Source organism: Macaca thibetana, chromosome 5, assembly GCF_024542745.1.
Source record: "Macaca thibetana thibetana isolate TM-01 chromosome 5, ASM2454274v1, whole genome shotgun sequence".
Taxonomy (NCBI): Eukaryota; Metazoa; Chordata; class Mammalia; order Primates; family Cercopithecidae; genus Macaca; species Macaca thibetana.
Window position 1 is genome coordinate 82,963,254 of NC_065582.1, and position 19,195 is coordinate 82,982,448.

General features: G+C 35.9%; 3 protein-coding genes across 7 annotated transcripts in view; 1 reads left to right on the plus strand and 2 right to left on the minus strand.

Moving 5' to 3' along the window:
* Positions 1-19,195, plus strand: part of PPA2 (inorganic pyrophosphatase 2) — a 1,020,900-nt gene that overhangs the window by 474,926 nt on the left and 526,779 nt on the right. The window lies entirely within an intron of this gene.
* Positions 1-19,195, minus strand: part of AIMP1 (aminoacyl tRNA synthetase complex interacting multifunctional protein 1) — a 524,679-nt gene that overhangs the window by 372,675 nt on the left and 132,809 nt on the right. The gene's annotated exons all lie outside the window — the stretch shown is intronic.
* NPNT (nephronectin) overlaps positions 1-19,195 on the minus strand; it is a 77,496-nt gene that overhangs the window by 35,404 nt on the left and 22,897 nt on the right. For 3 of the 5 annotated variants that reach the window (XR_007725829.1, XM_050791486.1, XM_050791485.1), the window contains 2 exons: positions 8,262-8,354; positions 2,899-2,988 (listed from right to left, as the gene is read on the minus strand). Coding sequence is in view for 4 of the 5 variants with exons in the window: in XM_050791486.1 (XP_050647443.1) it covers positions 2,899-2,988; positions 8,262-8,354 (183 nt within the window). In the remaining variant the exon portion in view is untranslated. The remainder of the gene's footprint in view (positions 1-2,898; positions 2,989-8,261; positions 8,355-19,195) is intronic. The other 2 variants (XM_050791487.1, XM_050791488.1) reach the window with 1 other exon arrangement.

Here is a 19,195-nt window from a genome sequence, read left to right on the forward strand (position 1 = left end):
TAAAATATTTCAAAAAAAATTTCCTCATAGAAAGTGCCATGCAGATTACAGTATCAAAAATGTTTTCTCCCTCTGTTAATTGAAGCAAGAATCAAGGAAGAATGACTGAGAAAGAAATTTTCTACCCTTCCCATATTCTTTTACTTTGTATTTCAGTATTTACTAAAAATGAGAGGGAACCTTTTCTCATCTTTTAAGAGGAATTAATGACTATTCCTAATATGTTCCTGCAGAGTCACACCTGTCTTTGATAAATCTTTTTGATATTATAGTAAATAGCATTTAAAACCAAATATGCCATTAGAGAAAGGCTTTGTGTTTCAAATATTTTTTCTGCACTAAACAAAAATAGAACAAAACCACAAAATAACACAGTAAAATCAAAACCTATATCTCAAGAAAAGGATATTGATGGATTTTTGTTTATGTGTCAGTTAAGAATCCCTATGTTTATTTTCAGAGCATGACAGAAACTGTTGTGAGTTCCTGATGGGAATGGATTAGGTGTTTACAGTTCCAGGCAGCTCATAAACAAGGAATATTTACGCTGATGGAAATTTCTTCAGACACTATGTCGGTGAACTAAACCTGAAGCCCAGTTGGGGCAGCTCTTCTACAATTTGGCTCCAGTCTGGGCCAATAAAGGGCCCCTTAGGATTGCTATGGTAGTATTCATAATCTGGACTGGAGCTGCTGGTGGTTTTAGAGAATGGCTTCAACCCAACTTTATCCTTCTGTTCCCATAGCAAAAGCACTTTGGGGTTAAGAATCATGAAACTGAAAGGAAAGAAAAGCCAATATGCTGTCATGAGTCTAAAAAAATCTGGACTGTATGAAATAATACGAGAAAGGAAGAATGCATGTAACATTCAATGGGTAAATGTGGACATATACTGGCTATTTTACCTGTTACTAATGGGCATATGAGTATCCAAAACATGGAAAGCAATTGAGAAAGCTGTACTCCACCAGCTGTTGATGGTCTGGAGGACATGCCCTGACAGCTGACTGTTGTTAATATCCCTAGTGACTGCCATCATTGCCCCATCTGCCACAGGCAGGTGTCTCCTAAAACTTCACAATGACCCTTATGAAAAACACTTCAGATACTGTAAGATTCCACAGTCATCCATGTTTATCAAAATTTGCCAAATATCAGACTTTTCCTAAAGTACAGAGCTTCAAAAGATTAAATGTATCTGGCGTCCTGGTAAGAAGCCTTTTTGCCCTCAGTTTTCTTAAGAGTTTATTGTCTTCAATTATGTTACCTTCTTTTCTCATTGACTAGTGTCATATTGAGTAAGTTAATATGTGTTGCTTTCTATAAATGCTGTATTCATTATCACAATCTATTGGATATTCTTCAATTAAGCAAGAAATTTAAAAATACATTACTTCCAAATTATAGTAACTACTCCTACAATAATAAGCAGAACAAAATGAAGTCATTGATCATACTGTCTCAAATAAATCTTAAAAGTTGATAAGAGAACCTGGAAATAAAACTTTGGTGTTTTTATTGTAAATTTACTTATGTTCCTTTTTCTCTGGAGGTTTATAATACATATAAGGAAAATCTATCAAATAGGAAAATTTTAAAATGTAATGAATTATTTCATGTGCTTATCTTATACTAAAGGATAGAACTTTACAATAAGCCACTTACATTCATAATGCTTCAATTATTATGTATACAGGTCTTAAAGTGCATCTATTATTGTCAGGAATACATTTCAGTAGGTTGGTGGATTCAGGAGTTTGGATGGGAGAAGGAGAGGGAGAAGGGAACTGGTCCAGAATGGAAATGCAAGCTGCATAGCATTATTATTAAACTTCAGGAAAAAAATCAGAAATTTTATTAGCATGCAGACACTGAAAAGTAGCTTGAAAAATTAGGAAGAGATCATTGAGTAAGATAACTAGCTCAATGGATTTTTTTTTTTTTACATAAACTTTCATTTAACACATTTGGACTGTCTCTCCGCTTTGGTGCTAAAACCAGGCAGTCATAGGCAAACATGTCAATATGTCAACTACCATAACTTTATTTTTTAAATTATTAAGGACTGAAATTAATTCTTTTGCCCTAATTCCTTGTGCAGAAAATATACAAAAGCATCAAATTTCCTCTCAGCAGAGACAATGATTAATAATTTCAACTATTTTAATTCAGTTATTCTAAGTTCTTAAACCTATGAATGGGTTACAGATAAAATATCCTAGAAGAGGAACTGTAAAATTATGCTACACATTATTTTCCTACAAAGCTTTCCAGCATGATGAAGACATTAATATTTTCGGTGTTTCTATTCTTACGCCAACCCCACAGGCGAATAGGGCAGGAATTACTACTGTCTCCCTGTTACTGATTGGTTAATGACTTGCTTATAATCAAATAGCAACTAAATGCCATCTTGGAATCAGAACTTAGGCTATCTGATGTCACACAATGTATACCAAAAGAAGGTCACTAATGTATACTTTGATTTTCAGGTAACCTAAAACTCTATACCTCGAGAGTGGGGAAGAGGACTTGATTTCCAAAATCTATTTGGCAAAGGGCATCAAATCCCCAATTTCAGTTGCATTGGAACTCCTCAGTTTGCCTACATATGAAAAAAGTTGTTTTGCTATCTGATTTTTAGAAAATATTTCAAAATTCAGAAAAGAAAAAGAAAAGCAATGATACTCGATGCATTAAAAGGACAGTAGAGCTCCATACTTTTCAGAGCACAGAGAATCAGCACCAGGTGGCAATTCCTGCTGCTTGCTGTACATGCTCAGGGCTGAAGGCTGGACACTCCTGCGCTAGTCTTCAGAACATTTGCAAGAAGTGACATAACTGCAGGAAGCCATGCAGGTGGGAAAAGCAGACCACCTGGGACAATACACGCTCACCCCTTGAAGGCAAACTTGTGGCTTGGTGATCCAGGGGTTGGAAAAGAGGCTGTTCACTGCCTTGGTCAAGAGGAGTTGGGATGTGCTCGTCTTCATACCAGGAAGAAGGTAATAAGAGTCAACTTTGAACTGATGTCAATTTTAGCCCTAAAAATCTTTACAAGTATATATTAAACAATTACATACAGTTGGCAGATTTTAAAAATAATGCATTAGATACTTTATAAACAATAGTTTATTTTATGGTTCTTCTGGTTTCTCTTCTCCTTTATTTTAATTTTCTTAAAAATGTATCACTGTCATCTTGTTTTCCAAGGACAACACACACATTATAAATGAGCAATCCATTGTCATACAATTTTTTAAAAAACTCCAAACAAGAGATCATCATTTTTAAAAGTATTATTTAGTCATAAACAGAAGGAAGAAAACAAAAAACAAATTATAAAAATATTGCTTATAATCCACCTGCTCTATTTAAGGACACTGAAGTCTTAAACGACCAACTTAAGATTTGTTTCCCTACATTATCAAGTTGTACAATAGTAGTTTAAAATACTACAAAATTATGAACAAATGTATGAATTGCATAAAGATTTTATTTACATAACAGCATAATAGATCGTCAATATTATCATTTAAACGTAAGAAAGTATGTTTCTAGAACATACATAAGAAGCTTTATGCAAAAAAAAAAAAAAGGTTAACTGTTGCCATTATTCATTTACCAAAATATAAGATGGTTGAGACTCAAAGTAGAGAGTTGAGACTTGACAATCACGTTCTGTTTCAACACCATTACGTTATTTACAGCCAGTTAAATGGCCAGATCAAATGAACATTGGTTTTGGGAGCTGAAACCATACATCTTCTTTTTTTTTTTTTTTTTTTTTTTTTTTTTTTTTTTTTTTTTTTTTTTTTTTGAGACGGAGTCTCACTCTGTCGCCCAGGCTGGAGTGCAGTGGAGTGCAGTGGCACGATCTCGGCTCACTGCAAGCTCCGCCTCCCAGGTTCACGCTATTCTCCTGACTCAGCCTCCGGAGTAGCTGGAACTACAGGCGCCCGCCACCACGCCCGGCTTTTTTTTTTTTTTGTATTTTTAGTAGAGACGGGGCTTCACTGTGTTAGCCAGGATGGTCTCGTCCTGACCTCGTGATCCGCCTGCCTCGGCCTCCCAAAGTGCTGGCATTACAGGCGTGAGCCACCGTGCCCGGCAGGAACCATACATCTTTCAAAAACTAAGGCTGTAGGTATCCACCTTAATATTAGGGTTAAAGCTCTTAGATTTTTGTGCTTAGCAAAGCAATCAACTTTCAGATGTAACTAGTCCACAAAATAAGTATCTGGTTCTGACCTACAAGACTCCAATTCTTTCCTTATGATAAAGAATTCAACATATGAAATATAAACCATAGTAAAACATTAGGAATTGACATTTGTAAATATTTTCTTCTGAAATTATTACAAAGTACACTGTAAATTCCTAAGAATGTCTTTCATTTCTGAGAATATGCAATGATATATTTACATACTAAAAATCACTCCCCAATGGAAAAGTTATAAAAAGATTATTTCCTATAATAATATTTTTTTTTTCTGGCTGGGGGAAAAAGAGGTTTGTATCGGTACAGAAACTCAAGGAGGAGGGAAATATGCATAAATAAAAGTGAAAGTAAAGGAAGCAAATGATCGAAGAGAATCTTGCCAGAATTCGGGTTAGAACTTCATCTGCTTTGAAAGGTAACATGTGCCTTATAGAATATGTTAATGATCAGTCCAAGCCTGTAATTTCATAACAGTTCTAGGTGTAACAAATCCAGAAAATGACTTAGTGGGGAAGAGCAAGCCACCAAAAGCAGATCACATTAAGCCAGTGGCAAGGCTGCTAAATTAAACCAGTTCCAAAGTGCAGCTTTCCCTGGTATTCTGGCTGTTTCCCAGGCAGCTCTAAAGGCACTGGTTAAGCACTTGTTTATTCAAGCTGTTTATGCCATGATGCAAGTTTCCAGGGGGTTATTTCTTAAAGCATATAACTCGCTACAAAATTCTCAGTGAAAACTTGTCATATACCTAAAGCTGCTTTTAATCAAAAGCTAATTTCCAGTTCTGTAAAGTTATTTCAAATTTACTTCTTTTTGACATTTCTCTCCTCGAGAAAAACGGAGCCTCTTTGATTTCCCTTATCTGTGAAGCATATTTTCTACTTTATTAAAATGTGTGGGCCTGAATGAAAACAGTCTAAGTTAATCTGCTATGTAGGCACTATCAACCATTTTCTCTAACAACTTTTATGGGAGTCTCTAGGCAGCTCTCACACTCAACCAGGCCACACATGGCAGCTTCCCTTATCCTGACAGGGCCCTCAGTCTATGGATGCAGAGACTCTCTAAGGTGCTGTACCAAGAACCTGTGGAACTCTTTCAAGTTTCCACAGTGTTCAGGACTAAGAACCATTAGATGAAACTGTCATTCATTTAACATATTTAGTGTGCATTTACCATGTGCAAGTCACTTTAATAATAGTTTTCAGGAACCTAGAAATCAGAGAGACAACAAAAAGGGTTTCTACTCTCAAGGAGCATAAACCTAGCCATCAGGAATCTGTCACACTGCTTTTTTTTGTGAGGAGGGCAAAATAAGAGATGATTACAACACCTAAGTTTATTTTAAGCTATAGTTTTATTTTCAAAACTGGACTTGAAATTACATTTTCAGTGCCAGCACTATTTTTGCAGGTGTAAAATCCCATTTTGCTACTAATCAAATCCTCTTCTCTTTAAGGAATATGGTTTTGGAGAACAAGATTTTAACTTGATATATTTGATTTTTTCTTTAGAGAAATAGGTATGTGTTACAGAAAAAAAAGTACATGTTAAACTGGTTTTCTGAAAATAAGAGCTATCCAGTAATGAACCCTTGTTTCAATAATAGTTTTAGCATGTCTTTGAAGCATGTTAAAGTTGATGCACCTCCTGCAAAGAAATTTACATGAATTTCTCTGCAATCTCAAGTGACTTCTTTTAATCGTCTTCTTTATATTTTATATCCTCACGTTTGGACAACAACGTTTTACAGTGCTGACATTAATGAAACATCTGAGGGCTTATGTTCACCACTTTAAAAAAAAGAAGTATACTGACATTCTAAGATGAACATTGGCATTCAATAACCAGAACCTAACACACTGCTACCTGTAAATTTACGCTGGGGAAGAAAAATCAAGTGGATTTTTCAAAAGAGCAAACTGAGATAATAAGAGCACCACTTATTTAAAAAGATTATGCAGGTATGTTTGGTAAATTTCAAGTTAAAAAGAGTATTATAAGAGAGAAAACAAGCCTTGGGAAAATCAGTTCTAAATCAAATAGCAGATAATACAAGAACACACGTTAGAATAGCAACTTCTACCATTGGGACATATCATTTCTGCTAGTGTGGATTTCATCTGATGGTTCATGAATAATTCCATCTGATGGTTCATGAACCACCATTTTGAGTATGTTTTCAAAAATCAACGTTCTGGATGATTGCAAAAACTGTGTCTTAACACAGGAACAGAAAACCAAACACAACATGTTCTCACTCATAAGTGAGAGTTGAACAATGAGAACACATGGACACAGGGAGGGGAACTTCACAACTGTCTGTCAGGGCAGGGGGCAAAGGGAGGGACAGCATTAGGACAAATAAATGCATACAGGGCTCAAAACCTAGATGACAGGTTGATAGGTGCAGCAAATCACCATGGCACATGTATTCCTTTGTAACAAAGCTGCATGTTCTCCACATGTATCCCAGAACTTAAAGTAAAATTTAAAAAATAAAAGTAAATAGTGAAAAAAAACTGTGTCTGTAAATCACTAGTTTACATGACATACCTCAAGGAATATCTTGAAATAAGTATCCGACACTGAAGAACAGTAGTATTTCAGCAATATCATTTCTATATCAGATGAGGTCAAGTAAGTATGTAAGGGATAGTTAGACACCATATCATTATTTCACCTGACATTTAAGATGATAGGGTGTATAATTTAAGAAATAAGTAAAAATTGACTCATCTTTTTTATTTTTGACTCTTATCTGTTTAGTGAAATCTAACCCTAATCTTTATTTCTAGTTTAATTCCTAATAATGAAATTTTTCTTTCCATTCTTTTTTTTTTTTTTTTTTGAGACAGAGTTTCGCTCTTGTTGCCCAGGCTGGAGTGCAATGGCACAATCTCAGTTCACCGCAACCACCGCCCCCCGGGTTCATGTGATTCTCCTGCCTCAGCTTCTTGAGCAGCTGAGATTATAAGCGTGTGCCACCACACACAGCTAATTTTGTATTTTTAGTAGAGACAGGGTTTCTCCATGTTGGTCAGGCTGGTCTTGAACTCACAACCTCAGGTGATCTGCCTGCCTTGGCCTCCCAAAGTTCAGGGATTACAGGCGTGAGCCACCACGCCCGGCCAATAATGGAAATTTTTTACTGAATTTAATTAACAAGACAAGCCTTGTCTGACTTGTTAGCATGAGTTCGAGGATCACATTTCCAAATATATTTTTTCATCCAAAACTAAGATAGTAGAAAAAATATGGATTATATAGGCCATAGCTCTAAGTTGACATGCTAGCTCTTTACTAACTCTGTGAACCTGAGCAAGCCACTTAATATTTCTATCCTTCAGTCTCTCCAAATAAAAAATGGATTAACAATTAATAAATTATACCTTAATTATAATAAATAATGCTCTACTTCCTAATGTTGTTTTAACGATAAAAATGGATAATATATATAAAATACCTGTAGCACTATGAGTGTTGAATAAATATTTGCTTTTATAAACAACTGATGCTGAGTTTTAAAAAAAGTGCTTGCTAAATTAATCATTTTTATTTATCATGGAAACATTCCAAAGTGGTCAGTAGTTGAAGGGAGATTTAATCACAGAATCAAAGGGCTCAGAGTTAGGAGGAAACTCCAAATTTCAAATCAAACCCCCTACCTGACTTTGGCATTAAAGGGAAGCAGTACCTGGGGTCTGAGGTGGTTAATTATTTGGCCAAGGATTTCCAACTAGTTAGTGGAAGAACAAGGAGTACCAGAAGGCTTCTAAATTACTGATGCAGTGATTCTTTTCTTCAAAATACATTTGAACTAGTATCAGAGAATAAGAGGATACAATTTGTTTAATTGTCCTTTGATAAAAAAAAATTTTACAACATTTATCATTAACACATTTTTATTTATCAGCAAAATGGCAGCTCACATATTTGTGGAAAAATAGCTAGGGAAAGTAGTTTGAGATAAGAATATTTTTAATTTGGGAGTAATAGAGGTGTCTTTGATTGTGTATTTATGTCAGACTATTTTCCTACCTTGATTGCAGGTTTTTCCAGCATATCCAGGATGACACTTGCACTTGTTTGGCCCAATACAGTCACCATGTTTGCATCGTGGTTGGCACACAGCTGTGAAAAGAAGATGGCATGCGTTATTTCTAGGTCAGCGAAACACCAATCATATAGCACTAATGTCGTGTATTAGTTTAATAATAAAAGAAAAAAAAGAGAATTTACAACAAAGTAGCCAAAATATACAAAATCAGTTTCCTATAAACATTCTGTAAGCTACACACACACACGTGTTATGTGTGTATATGTGTGGATGTGTGTATCAGTTGAGGCTGAATTTTAAATTCAAGGACAATACTCAAATAGTCAAATAAAAGAAAAACTAGGTAAAACTATGCATAAGCATAACTGATATTTGTTCATAGTTACAACTTTACAATGTCCTGCACCCACAATTTCAAACTCAATCTCTCAAATATACTTCAACTAGCAGTTCTTAGTCCACAAGTACTAAGTATGTATGAAATACAGATAAATTTCTAACTAAACATAAAATATTTATTTTACTAGAAATAGTATTCCTAAGTATGAAATGATTCAAAATGAAACAAAAACTAAAACAACATTGTTTTGGGACTTCAATTCAAGGATATTTCTGTATCTTGATCTTTCTTAATCCTAACATTCATTACAACTGCTTTTCAATCTATAATGGCCTTTCTATGCCCTAACATAGCAAATAGGATGTTCTCAGTTTGACATTTACTCTTTTCCATCAACTGAGTTCCACTTTCTCAAGACTTCAAAATACTGTAAACCATCACTCAAATATTTTCACTGCTTAATTGGAATTTGTTCTGCTTATTCTCTATCAATAATTCTCAGCTGGGGGGTACTTTTTACCCCTGTGGAAATTTGGAAATGTCTGGAGACATTTTTGGTTCTCACACTAGGGAGAGGATACTACTGGTATCTAGTGGATAGGCGCCAAGGATGCTGCTAAACATCCTAAAATGTTCAGACAACCTGCCACAACAACAAATTATCCAGCCCAAAATGTCATCGTGCCAGACCTGGAAACCCTGTTCCGTACCAAATATGTGCATGTCCCTATGCCAGACACTATAATAGATGAAAAATAATTGTATAGCATGGGACTGGTCTCAAGGAGTCTACAATCTAGATAAAAAGACGAAACCACGTTTCTTATTCAAAACAATATTTATTCATCAGCAATATGAAGTCTGTGAAGAAATCATCTCACAAGCAAATCCATATACATTCGTGCAGAAAGCCTCATAGAGAAGGCTTGAGTAGACAGAGAAGGGAGCAGACTACCCAAGAAGAAGAATATTTCACAGCCAAGTAAGCCGCTGTTTAGTTAGGAGGCACACAGGGGGCTCATTAAGCTAAAGACATGGGTAAATGGTGGAGGAAGAGTGAGAAACAAGCAGGTGAGTGGTATCAGGTGATTATGTTCCCTACATTTCAGAATGAGAAACATGCACTTTATCTCTAGGAAATGGGAAGTTTCCATACATTTATCATCATCAGAACTGCCTGATAAAAATCAAAGCTCTGGGAATCTTATCAAAGCATTGGTGATGATATGTAGGATGGACTGGAGAGAGTTTAGAGGCAGAGAGGACAGTTGCAAGGCCAGTGAAATAGTTTAGGTCTGACATGAAGAAGGTATGATTTGTGTTGGTGACAGGAAGAAATGAGCTTCAATAATCATTGAGTGAAGAGCAGATAGTCCTTGAAGACCAAGGGCAATGGACTCAACAATGACCCCGAATTTTGAAGCCCCTGACACCTGTTCCTACCCATTTTAACCCATGCTGTTCTCCATTCTGGGATATGCTCCCAGTTTCCTCTCTGATAATTATCAAACATTGTTTCCTTTAAGACTCTATACTGCTGCGAAACTGACGTGCATGTTATTTTTGTTTTCTACATTTCCTTGCCCAACTCTCACTAACCCTTCCCTCACCTTCCATTCCACAAGGCTTCTTTGCTAATTTTAGTTTCAGGTCTTCCTTGCCTGTTTGTCATCCCAACTGGACCCTGTACCACCACAAATCCTTAGACAGTGCTGTGTAGGAGGTATTTAATATAAAAGACTGCAGAAAGAAAAGACGAGGAGAGTGTAAACGATAGGGAAATGCCCTTGGAAAATTCTTAAAATCTGATTTTAAACATGGCATTAAATTCAAAGGGAAACAATTGTGTTCATATCTGTGAAATGAAATAAACTGTCCAGGAGGGCCTTTCTAATATTACTCTTTAGCCAACTGTACACTTGGCGGATGGTTTATGTGCAGTTTAAAATAAGTCCCAGAAGTAAGCCACTCTATGTAATTTCTAGGCTCTATCACCAAGAAATATCAGCTTAAAAATTATTTTTAATCTAAAAAGATGATGTTCCATAAATCTACACATATATGTATATTCATGCAACCTGAATAACCATGTATCACTGAGGCACACAGAATGCCATATTGAAAAAAATGTAAATGTCTCAAAATCATTAAGTGCAAGTCCAGGAAATAACCCCTTAAAATAATTGGAATTTGGAAAACTCTCTCAAAGCATGAAAAAGTAGTTTTAAAAATACCACTTAAAAATACAAAAAAATTTATTTAGTACACTTTATAAAACAATTAAACTTGAGGCCCCCAGGCTGTAGCCTTTGGACCCCCGACCAGCTTGATAACCATCAATTTATAGTACTTCCAGGTACTTTATAGGAACAAAGTTTTTATTGTTTCCTCTCCCCTTTTTGTTATTTGTTCTCAAGCAGAGTGCCCTAATCTTGGGCACATCAAATGCACACATTCCAACAGGCCAAGACTGTTAATGTTTCTTCCATGTTTAGGGAGTCCTATTTCAAAACAAACTGTTGTTTGCAGTTCCATCTGATAGGCTATTCAGTGAAGTAACCAAGAACCCTTAGATTAGCCAATGGCTATTAAATGCAGTAGGATACTTCTAAAGTTGATATAGTCAATTTCTTTATTCTTAGAAAAAGAAAACCCTTTGGAAACTGTTGCACAAAAAGATTTTCTCCTTTATAGCACAAAGTTATCTTGATGGCATTAGGTCTGGAATGGAATTCAATAAATATATATCAATCATTTGTTATATATAATGTATTATAGTAGGCAAGTGTGGTGGGGGATTAGAGAGTCACAGAGGGTATGAAAAATTAGCTGTAGAACTAAAATATCTCAGTGAAACCACAACAAGGGCTTTGACAGAGAGGTGAAAGAACCAAGGAGGGTGTGTAATAACTACAACGGCAGGTCGGTGTGTTAGAGGCAGTGCGTTAGAGGTAAGAGCAGTGGAATAGGAGACAAAAGACTTTCAGAATATAAGCAAAGTGGGGCGGGGCAGTAAAGGGGACTGCTTCTTAGTGAGTGCAAAGTGTTCTCGTGGGGCTACACTGTAAAGTGCTTAAAACAGCAGATGAGATCAAAAGAAAGGCCGAGACAGATCATAAAAGGCCAGCTGCATTCTTACCAATATCTCTTTCCCTTCTGCTTTAATATAGAATGGCTTTTTTTTTTTGAGTGGGGGATGTGTTAGTAATGGAAAACTATATTCTCTATTCTCCTTGGCAGATATGGACAGCCACATGACTAAATTCTGGCTAAATGGGATGAAAGCAGAAGTGATGGGGTGGGGCTTTGGAATGCTGTGTAAAAGGAGGGCTGAAAAACATGGCTTGTTCTGTGCTCTCGCCTAGAATGTGCATGTCATGACTGAACCACAGTGGCCTCTTTATGACCATGAGACGATCTTGAGAATGGAAAGAGGGTAGAGCAAGAAGTCATAATATTAACCCTAAATCACCATCCTAGCAATTTAGGGCACTGTTCTTTGTGTCACATTACTCGTAGCTAAATACAATTCCTGACTTTCCTTGATCACTAGGCTGTGGAATCTGGACTTCGTCTGTGTTTATTATCAAGCCAGCAAAGGCTTCCTTTTGATACAAATTTAGGATAGAAGTGTTATGAGTAGATTCTAGTACAGAAATAAAACTTGTCAAATGTATTGTATATACTCAGGGGAATGTAAAAAAAGAAACTTTATTTCTACATCTAAGTAAATAGTAAGTAAATTTCTACATCTAGATTAGAAAGTGCATAACCATTTCAAAACTAGAGAAAAGTAATTCCCAACCTCTGTATAAACTGGCCCACCTTCCAATAACACACTCCACTGTAATGTGAGCTGTCAGGGGTCAGCAAAAACCAATCTTTTCAGCAAACTGCATTACTCTGTGAATAGCTGGTCATCCTTTCCTTCTCAAAAAAATAAAAAAGGATAAATGATCCATTTTCAGTGGTCTTCAAAAGTATTAAAAATAGAGTATATTCTTGCTTGGAGTAAACAATGTGCCTGCTGGTGCTACTGGCTGTCAGAAAAGGCAGCATTACTTCTCTGACCTTCGTGTGGATCAGGAACAAGAAGTTTGGGCCATATTTGATGGTCTGCTATCACTAGCATCCAAATAGGGTTTAGCAACTTAATAAGGCTTAAATAAAGTCCAGGTAAAAATAACAGATAATCAACGAATGACAGACATTTTCCCCCAAAATCAGTTGCCAGAATTAAGTCCAAATGGGCAATCACACTCAAATTTGCTCTCTTAACATTCCTGTAGCATAATCTCCAAAGTGCCCTGAAAATAACCTCTAAGTCATTGTTTTAACTAGAAAAAGAAACAAGTTTCAACTGGCAAAACAAACATAACTATTTAACGTCACATGTCCAAGCCTCTTCTGTTTGATCGCAATCTAAAATTTTAGTCTTAAAAATCCATCCTAGGAGTTCGTGACCAGCCTAGCCAACATGGTGAAACCCTATCTCTACCAAAAAACTAGCCGGGTGTGGTGGTGGGCGCCTGTAATCCCAGCTACTCGGGAGGCTGAGGCAGGAGAATAATTTGAACCTGGGAGGTAGAGGTTGTAGTGAGCCAAGACTGTGCCACTGCATTCCAGCTTGGGCAACAGAGTGAGACTTGGTCTCAAAAATAAAAAATAAAAATAAAAAAAATCCATCCTAACTGATGTAACTGGGTCTCTGAGAGTTGGACAATAGTTTCTAACTCAAACATAAGCAGTGAATTATCAAATAAGTTATGAGAAAATTAAACTCCCACAAGAATCCTATAATGTTTCTTATGTAAGGTAATCGTGCCGGGAGTAAAGTGCCAACATTTGAAAACTAAGGATATGTTGAGATGCCCAAGGAGATGGGGGCTCTGAAAAGTAACAAGGGAAACGCCAATCCAATCTCAGTGGTAGTTAGTAGCTTGAGAAGGATTTTCTCAATATAAATAAGATTATCTTTAGAATTCCAAGAATCATTTGTAATTTTTTCAATCTACATCATGTTATTATGCAGACATGGCACCACTAAAAGCAGAACGAAAAACCTTGTCCTCCAGGTTATGTTCACAGAATAAAAGGGGGCAGAGAAACATGCAAGGGCAGGGCAGAAGAATAAATAGATATGAAACTGCAAACTGGAAGACTTCACAAAGCTGTTATTACACCCAACAAGCTTCACAGAATTCAGATATGGACAAATTCATTTGAGGAGAACAAGAAAATATGATAAGGAATGACTTTTTCAAATGGTAATTGGCCTTGGAAGAGTGAAGTTGCTGAAAGCAATATGAAACAACTCACTACTATATTAATAGGACCTGGGTGGAATGGAAGGAAATTTTACAGTGGTCCATTGAAAAGTGCCCTGAGCCATCGCATAACATATATAGAACAAAACTTAGATGAAAGAATCCTACTGTCCAAGATCCCCAGGGGAAAACATCTTTCCAGCTTTCCTAATACCCTGTACTGTAGTGTCAATTATCTGATGGTCAAATCTAAATTCCTGCTGCAGTAAAAGCTGAATAACAATGCCTCTGATTGTTATCACTATAAGACATAGTAAATGCCCTCATGAATACAGAACTCTAAACCATTTTATATGACTGACTGAATTTATCCTCATGATATCCATATAAGGCAGGAGAGAGGAACACTATCTTCATTTTACAAGTAAAGAAGTAAAAATGCAAAAGATTAAGTGACTTGACCAATTTCAGGAAAAAATGTCTTATCCCAGTTCCATGCTCAATCCACTACGTCTTCTGGTGGTCAGAAAAAGACCAAAAAGTCTAGCATTTTCAGTGCATTTGATTATAACAAAATACTAAGCAGGAAAGGATGAGAGGGGTAGAGAATGTTAATAATGATTAAAAACATAAAAGTAAGTAACATTTACATAACTTAAATATGTCTTAAAAGGAGGGAAAAGTTGCAGTTAAGACCACAATCTATAACTTAAGAAAACTAAAGTAACTGCCAGAATATTTGAAAAGAAAATAATTTCATTACCCTGTTGCTTGTTTTATGTAGATGCTGGATTCTGAACCATCGAGGCAGCATATTATTGTTATCTCTGTTGAAGTATTGCTATAATTTTTGTTGCTGTTTGCTCTGGGCTTCACATTTTATTTAACATCATTGCAATTAAGAACTTAACCACAAACCATAGTCAAATACCAATGTCAATTACTCAATGATAATTTAGAACATAAAGTTAAATGAAGTGTCCAGTCTTTATAATGTTGTCTCCCAAGAGCTGTCAATAACTCATTTTATTTTTGTGTCTGGGAACATCCAATTCGGACACATTTATCCAGTATCTATTTGATCTTTCACTATTTAAATTCCTGAAGTGTCCCCCCGAAAATAAGTGGCAGCATCTGCATATGTGCATCTCAAGCTAAGTTTTATTTGTCATAATTAAGCACTTTCTCTTTTCACTTAAAGAAATTCTCTGAGCACTATTGTTGTTTTCAGTTTACTAGAAATTTTAACTTTCTCTTTCTGTTTTCATTGTGCTAGAGTGGAATTTAGATTAATGCCAAATAAGACTTTAAGAACACGTAAGAAAGTGTTACTATGTATTTGGAAATGGTTTGTTTTTTTTTTTAGTAGAGTAACAGTAGCAATGCCCACAGCTAGCACCTGGATCTTTGCTTCTAAATATTTCATTCCCTAATAATGAGGAATGAGGGCTAGGGGAGGGAGGCTAGAATACGTTTTCTGTTGCAAAAAGCAATTAAGTACTCAAAGAATGGTAGAGACATGTGAAAAGAATAGAAGCTGGCTTGGAGGAGTTCCACTGACTAGATTTGGGATTGTTTGAGCATCAAGAAGAATAATAGTAGTTACTGGTAACAATTGAATAAAAAAAGAATCTATGGTTCTGAAGTGATTCTAAAAAGGAAGACGACTGAGCTCCTCTTCAAAGAAGAATACCTACTAACACGTAGAAGGAATGGCGAAATTTGAAAAACAGAACTTTACAATCATCACTGAAATAATTAACTTGAGGAAAGATTATCCATAAATGTTAAAACTTTCACCAAGTGAAAGTTTGTTGGGGAACAGGATATCAAAACAGTGTGAATGTATTACCCCAAGGTTACTTACTAATTATGAAGAAAAAAAGGTGTCTTTCAGTAGAGAAATCTGATGGATACCACTTCATCAAGTGATCAAACTTAATATCACCAATAGTAGGACAAACTGACAAATGTGCAAAAGAAATATCATAACATACCATCATCTATATAATATTCTTACAAATAAATTTAGTTCTGATCTAATGATGCAGAAACAACAGTCAAATTTAGATGATGGTGGATTCTACCAAGCAATTGATATGGACTCTTCAAAAATATCATTGTCAAGAAGCAAACAAACAAAAGCGGTAGAATTGTTTTAAAGAAATTAAAGAGGCATGTCAACTAAATGCAGTGTTTGATTTGTAATTGGATCTGGACCAAAAAGAAAAAATCCATAAAAACCATTATTGGGACAATTAGGGAAATCTAAATATGGATTGTTTATTACATAGTATTATATCAATACTAAATGTTTCAAGTGTGAAATGATATTGTGGTTTGTAAGTAAATGTCCTTGCTCTCTGGAGATGAACATTGAAGTGTTTAGGCACGAAGTGTCATCATGTCTGTAGGTTACTTAAAAATGGCTGAGGGAGAAAGAGAGAAGGGTCGGGTGGGGAAGGAAGAGAGAGAAAGAAAATGTGTAAAACATTAACAATAAGGATATACGGGTATTTACTGCTCCTATTGCTTCAACTCTTCTGTGGATTTAAAGATTTTTTAATACAAAACATGGAAGAAATATATAAAAAGGAGTACAATAACATGAATACACTGACAACTGTTATTTAACTTGTGAGTAGTTGCTGACTTTTCAATGTAATTTAGAGAAAGGTTTACAAGTACAGATGCTGGAGTTAGACTGCTGGGATCCCAGCTCTACCACTTGGGAAATGTGCGACCTATACAGATCACACAGCTTCTCTCTGCTCTCATTGTCATTTTTAATTTAAAAAACAGTAAATTCACAAGATTCATAGAGCTTACTCACAGGTTTATTGGGAGGATTAAATGAGAAAACCCAAATAAAGTACTTAGAACAGTACCCATCTCATTAGTAAGAGCTCAATAAAATGCTAATTATGATAAGGATTATAAGTATGACAAGGAGGAAATGCCCTAGTATCCAGGACACTATATTAAAAATTGGGGATATAAAAATTAATAGGAGAGCAAGTTCTCATCCTCAAGCACATAAGTCCAGTAAGGAGAAACAGAAGTAAGCAAAGATGTCCCGATAACAGATGCATGTTAAGGACACAGAAGAGGCAGTGATTAATTACATAGGTTTAGGAAAGTCAAAAAGGTTTGAAAAAGACGTAGTGCTAAAAAAGTTCTTTCAAAAAGGAAATTTAATAGATATCTGAAAGATATATAAAAGGTATCTTTCACAATGTAAGAATTCACAGAATATAATGAAACACATTACAGTATTTCTTTTATTTGAAAATTATATTTTAAAGATCTGATACTGTAATTTTGAGCAGGTTTGCTAGGGAATCATCACAAAAGGCTAGAAAATTTTAATGTAACTATCATCACCTCTTTAAGCAACCAAAGTCTCTGTGTTTAAAAGAGTCACTGATACATGAGTTGAAGTATACATTAATTATTTTTAAAATTAAATCAATTTTGTTACTGGGTCTTGACTAATATGATGTCAGATTTGTCAGTTTGACCTTCGGTGTTTTTAGTTTGCTTACTTGTTTTCTAAAGAAAATGATAATTACTCCAAATTTATCTGATGTAGAACCTTAGAGGGGCGGAGCGGATTAGAGACTTAAATGTTAGACCTAATACCATAAAAATCCTAGAGGAAAACCTAGGTAGTACCATTCAGGACATAGGCATGGGCAAAGATTTCATGTCTAAAACACCAAAAGCAACGGCAGCAAAAGCCAAAATTGACAAATGGGATCTCATTAAACTAAAGAGCTTCTGCACAGCAAAAGACACTACCATCAGAGTGAACAGGCAACCTACAGAATGGGAGAAAATTTTTGCAATCTACTCATCTGACAAAGGGCTAATATCCAGAACCTACAAAGAACTCAAACAAATTTACAAGAAAAAAACAAACAACCCCATCAAAAAGTGGGCAAAGGACATGAACAGACATTTCTCAAAAGAAGACATTCATACAGCCAACAGACACATGAAAAAATGCTCATCATCACTGGCCATCAGAGAAATGCAAATCAAAACCACAATGAGATACCATCTCACACCAGTTAGAATGGCAATCATTAAAAAGTCAGGAAACAACAGGTGCTGGAGAGGATGTGGAGAAATAGGAACACTTTTACACTGTTGGTGGGATTGTAAACTAGTTCAACCATTATGGAAAACAGTATGGCGATTCCTCAAGGATCTAGAACTAGATGTACCATATGACCCAGCCATCCCATTACTGGGTATATACCCAAAGGATTATAAATTATGCTGCTATAAAGACACATGCACACGTATGTTTATTGCAGCACTATTCACAATAGCAAAGACTTGGAATCAACCCAAATGTCCATCAGTGACAGATTGGATTAAGAAAATGTGGCACATATACACCATGGAATACTATGCAGCCATAAAAAAGGATGAGTTTGAGTCCTTTGTAGGGACTTGGATGCAGCTGGAATCCATCATTCTTAGCAAACTATCACAAGAACAGAAAACCAAACACCGCATGTTCTCACTCATAGGTGGGAACTGAACAATGAGATCACTCGGACTCAGGAAGGGGAACATCACACACCGGGGCCTATCATGGGGAGGGGGGAGGGGGGAGGGATTGCATTGGGAGTTATACCTGATGTAAATGACGAGTTGATGGGTGCAGCACAGCAACATGGCACAAGTATACATATGTAACAAACCTGCACGTTATGCACATGTACCCTACAACTTAAAGTATAATAATAATAAATAAATTTAAAAAAAAAAAAAAAAAAAAAAAAAAAAAAAGAACCTTAAACAGAAATTTGAAAACAACTTAAATGTCCATCAATAAGGGAGTGGTCATGGAAGTGATGGCACAACAGTCTTTCTGTGTCAAACATTGTGGACTTCAATTCAGGCCTGAATTGTTGTTAGAGGGACCTCCCTAACCTGTGATTTCGGCATGCCATTCTGCTCCTTATACTCATTCACTGGCTCCTCGTCATGTTCATTTAGCTCATTATACTATTTCAAACACTCAGCATGGCATTCAGTACCACGTTTCATGATGTGACCCTTGCCTATCCCACTGGCCTCATTTCCAACCACATTCACAAATATAGCAGCTAATTGCAGTTCTTAGAATACACGAGAGTCCAGGAAATGGCATATTTGGGGGCCTTGAAAAGAGAAGAACTTGCCAAAATTTATACTATTTGTAGGTGAAATCTCGTGGAGATAATTTCTTGGGCTTGTCTTCCTAGCTTCAGGACAGCAACAGAGGAATAAAAAAGTCCAATCTGAGACTCCT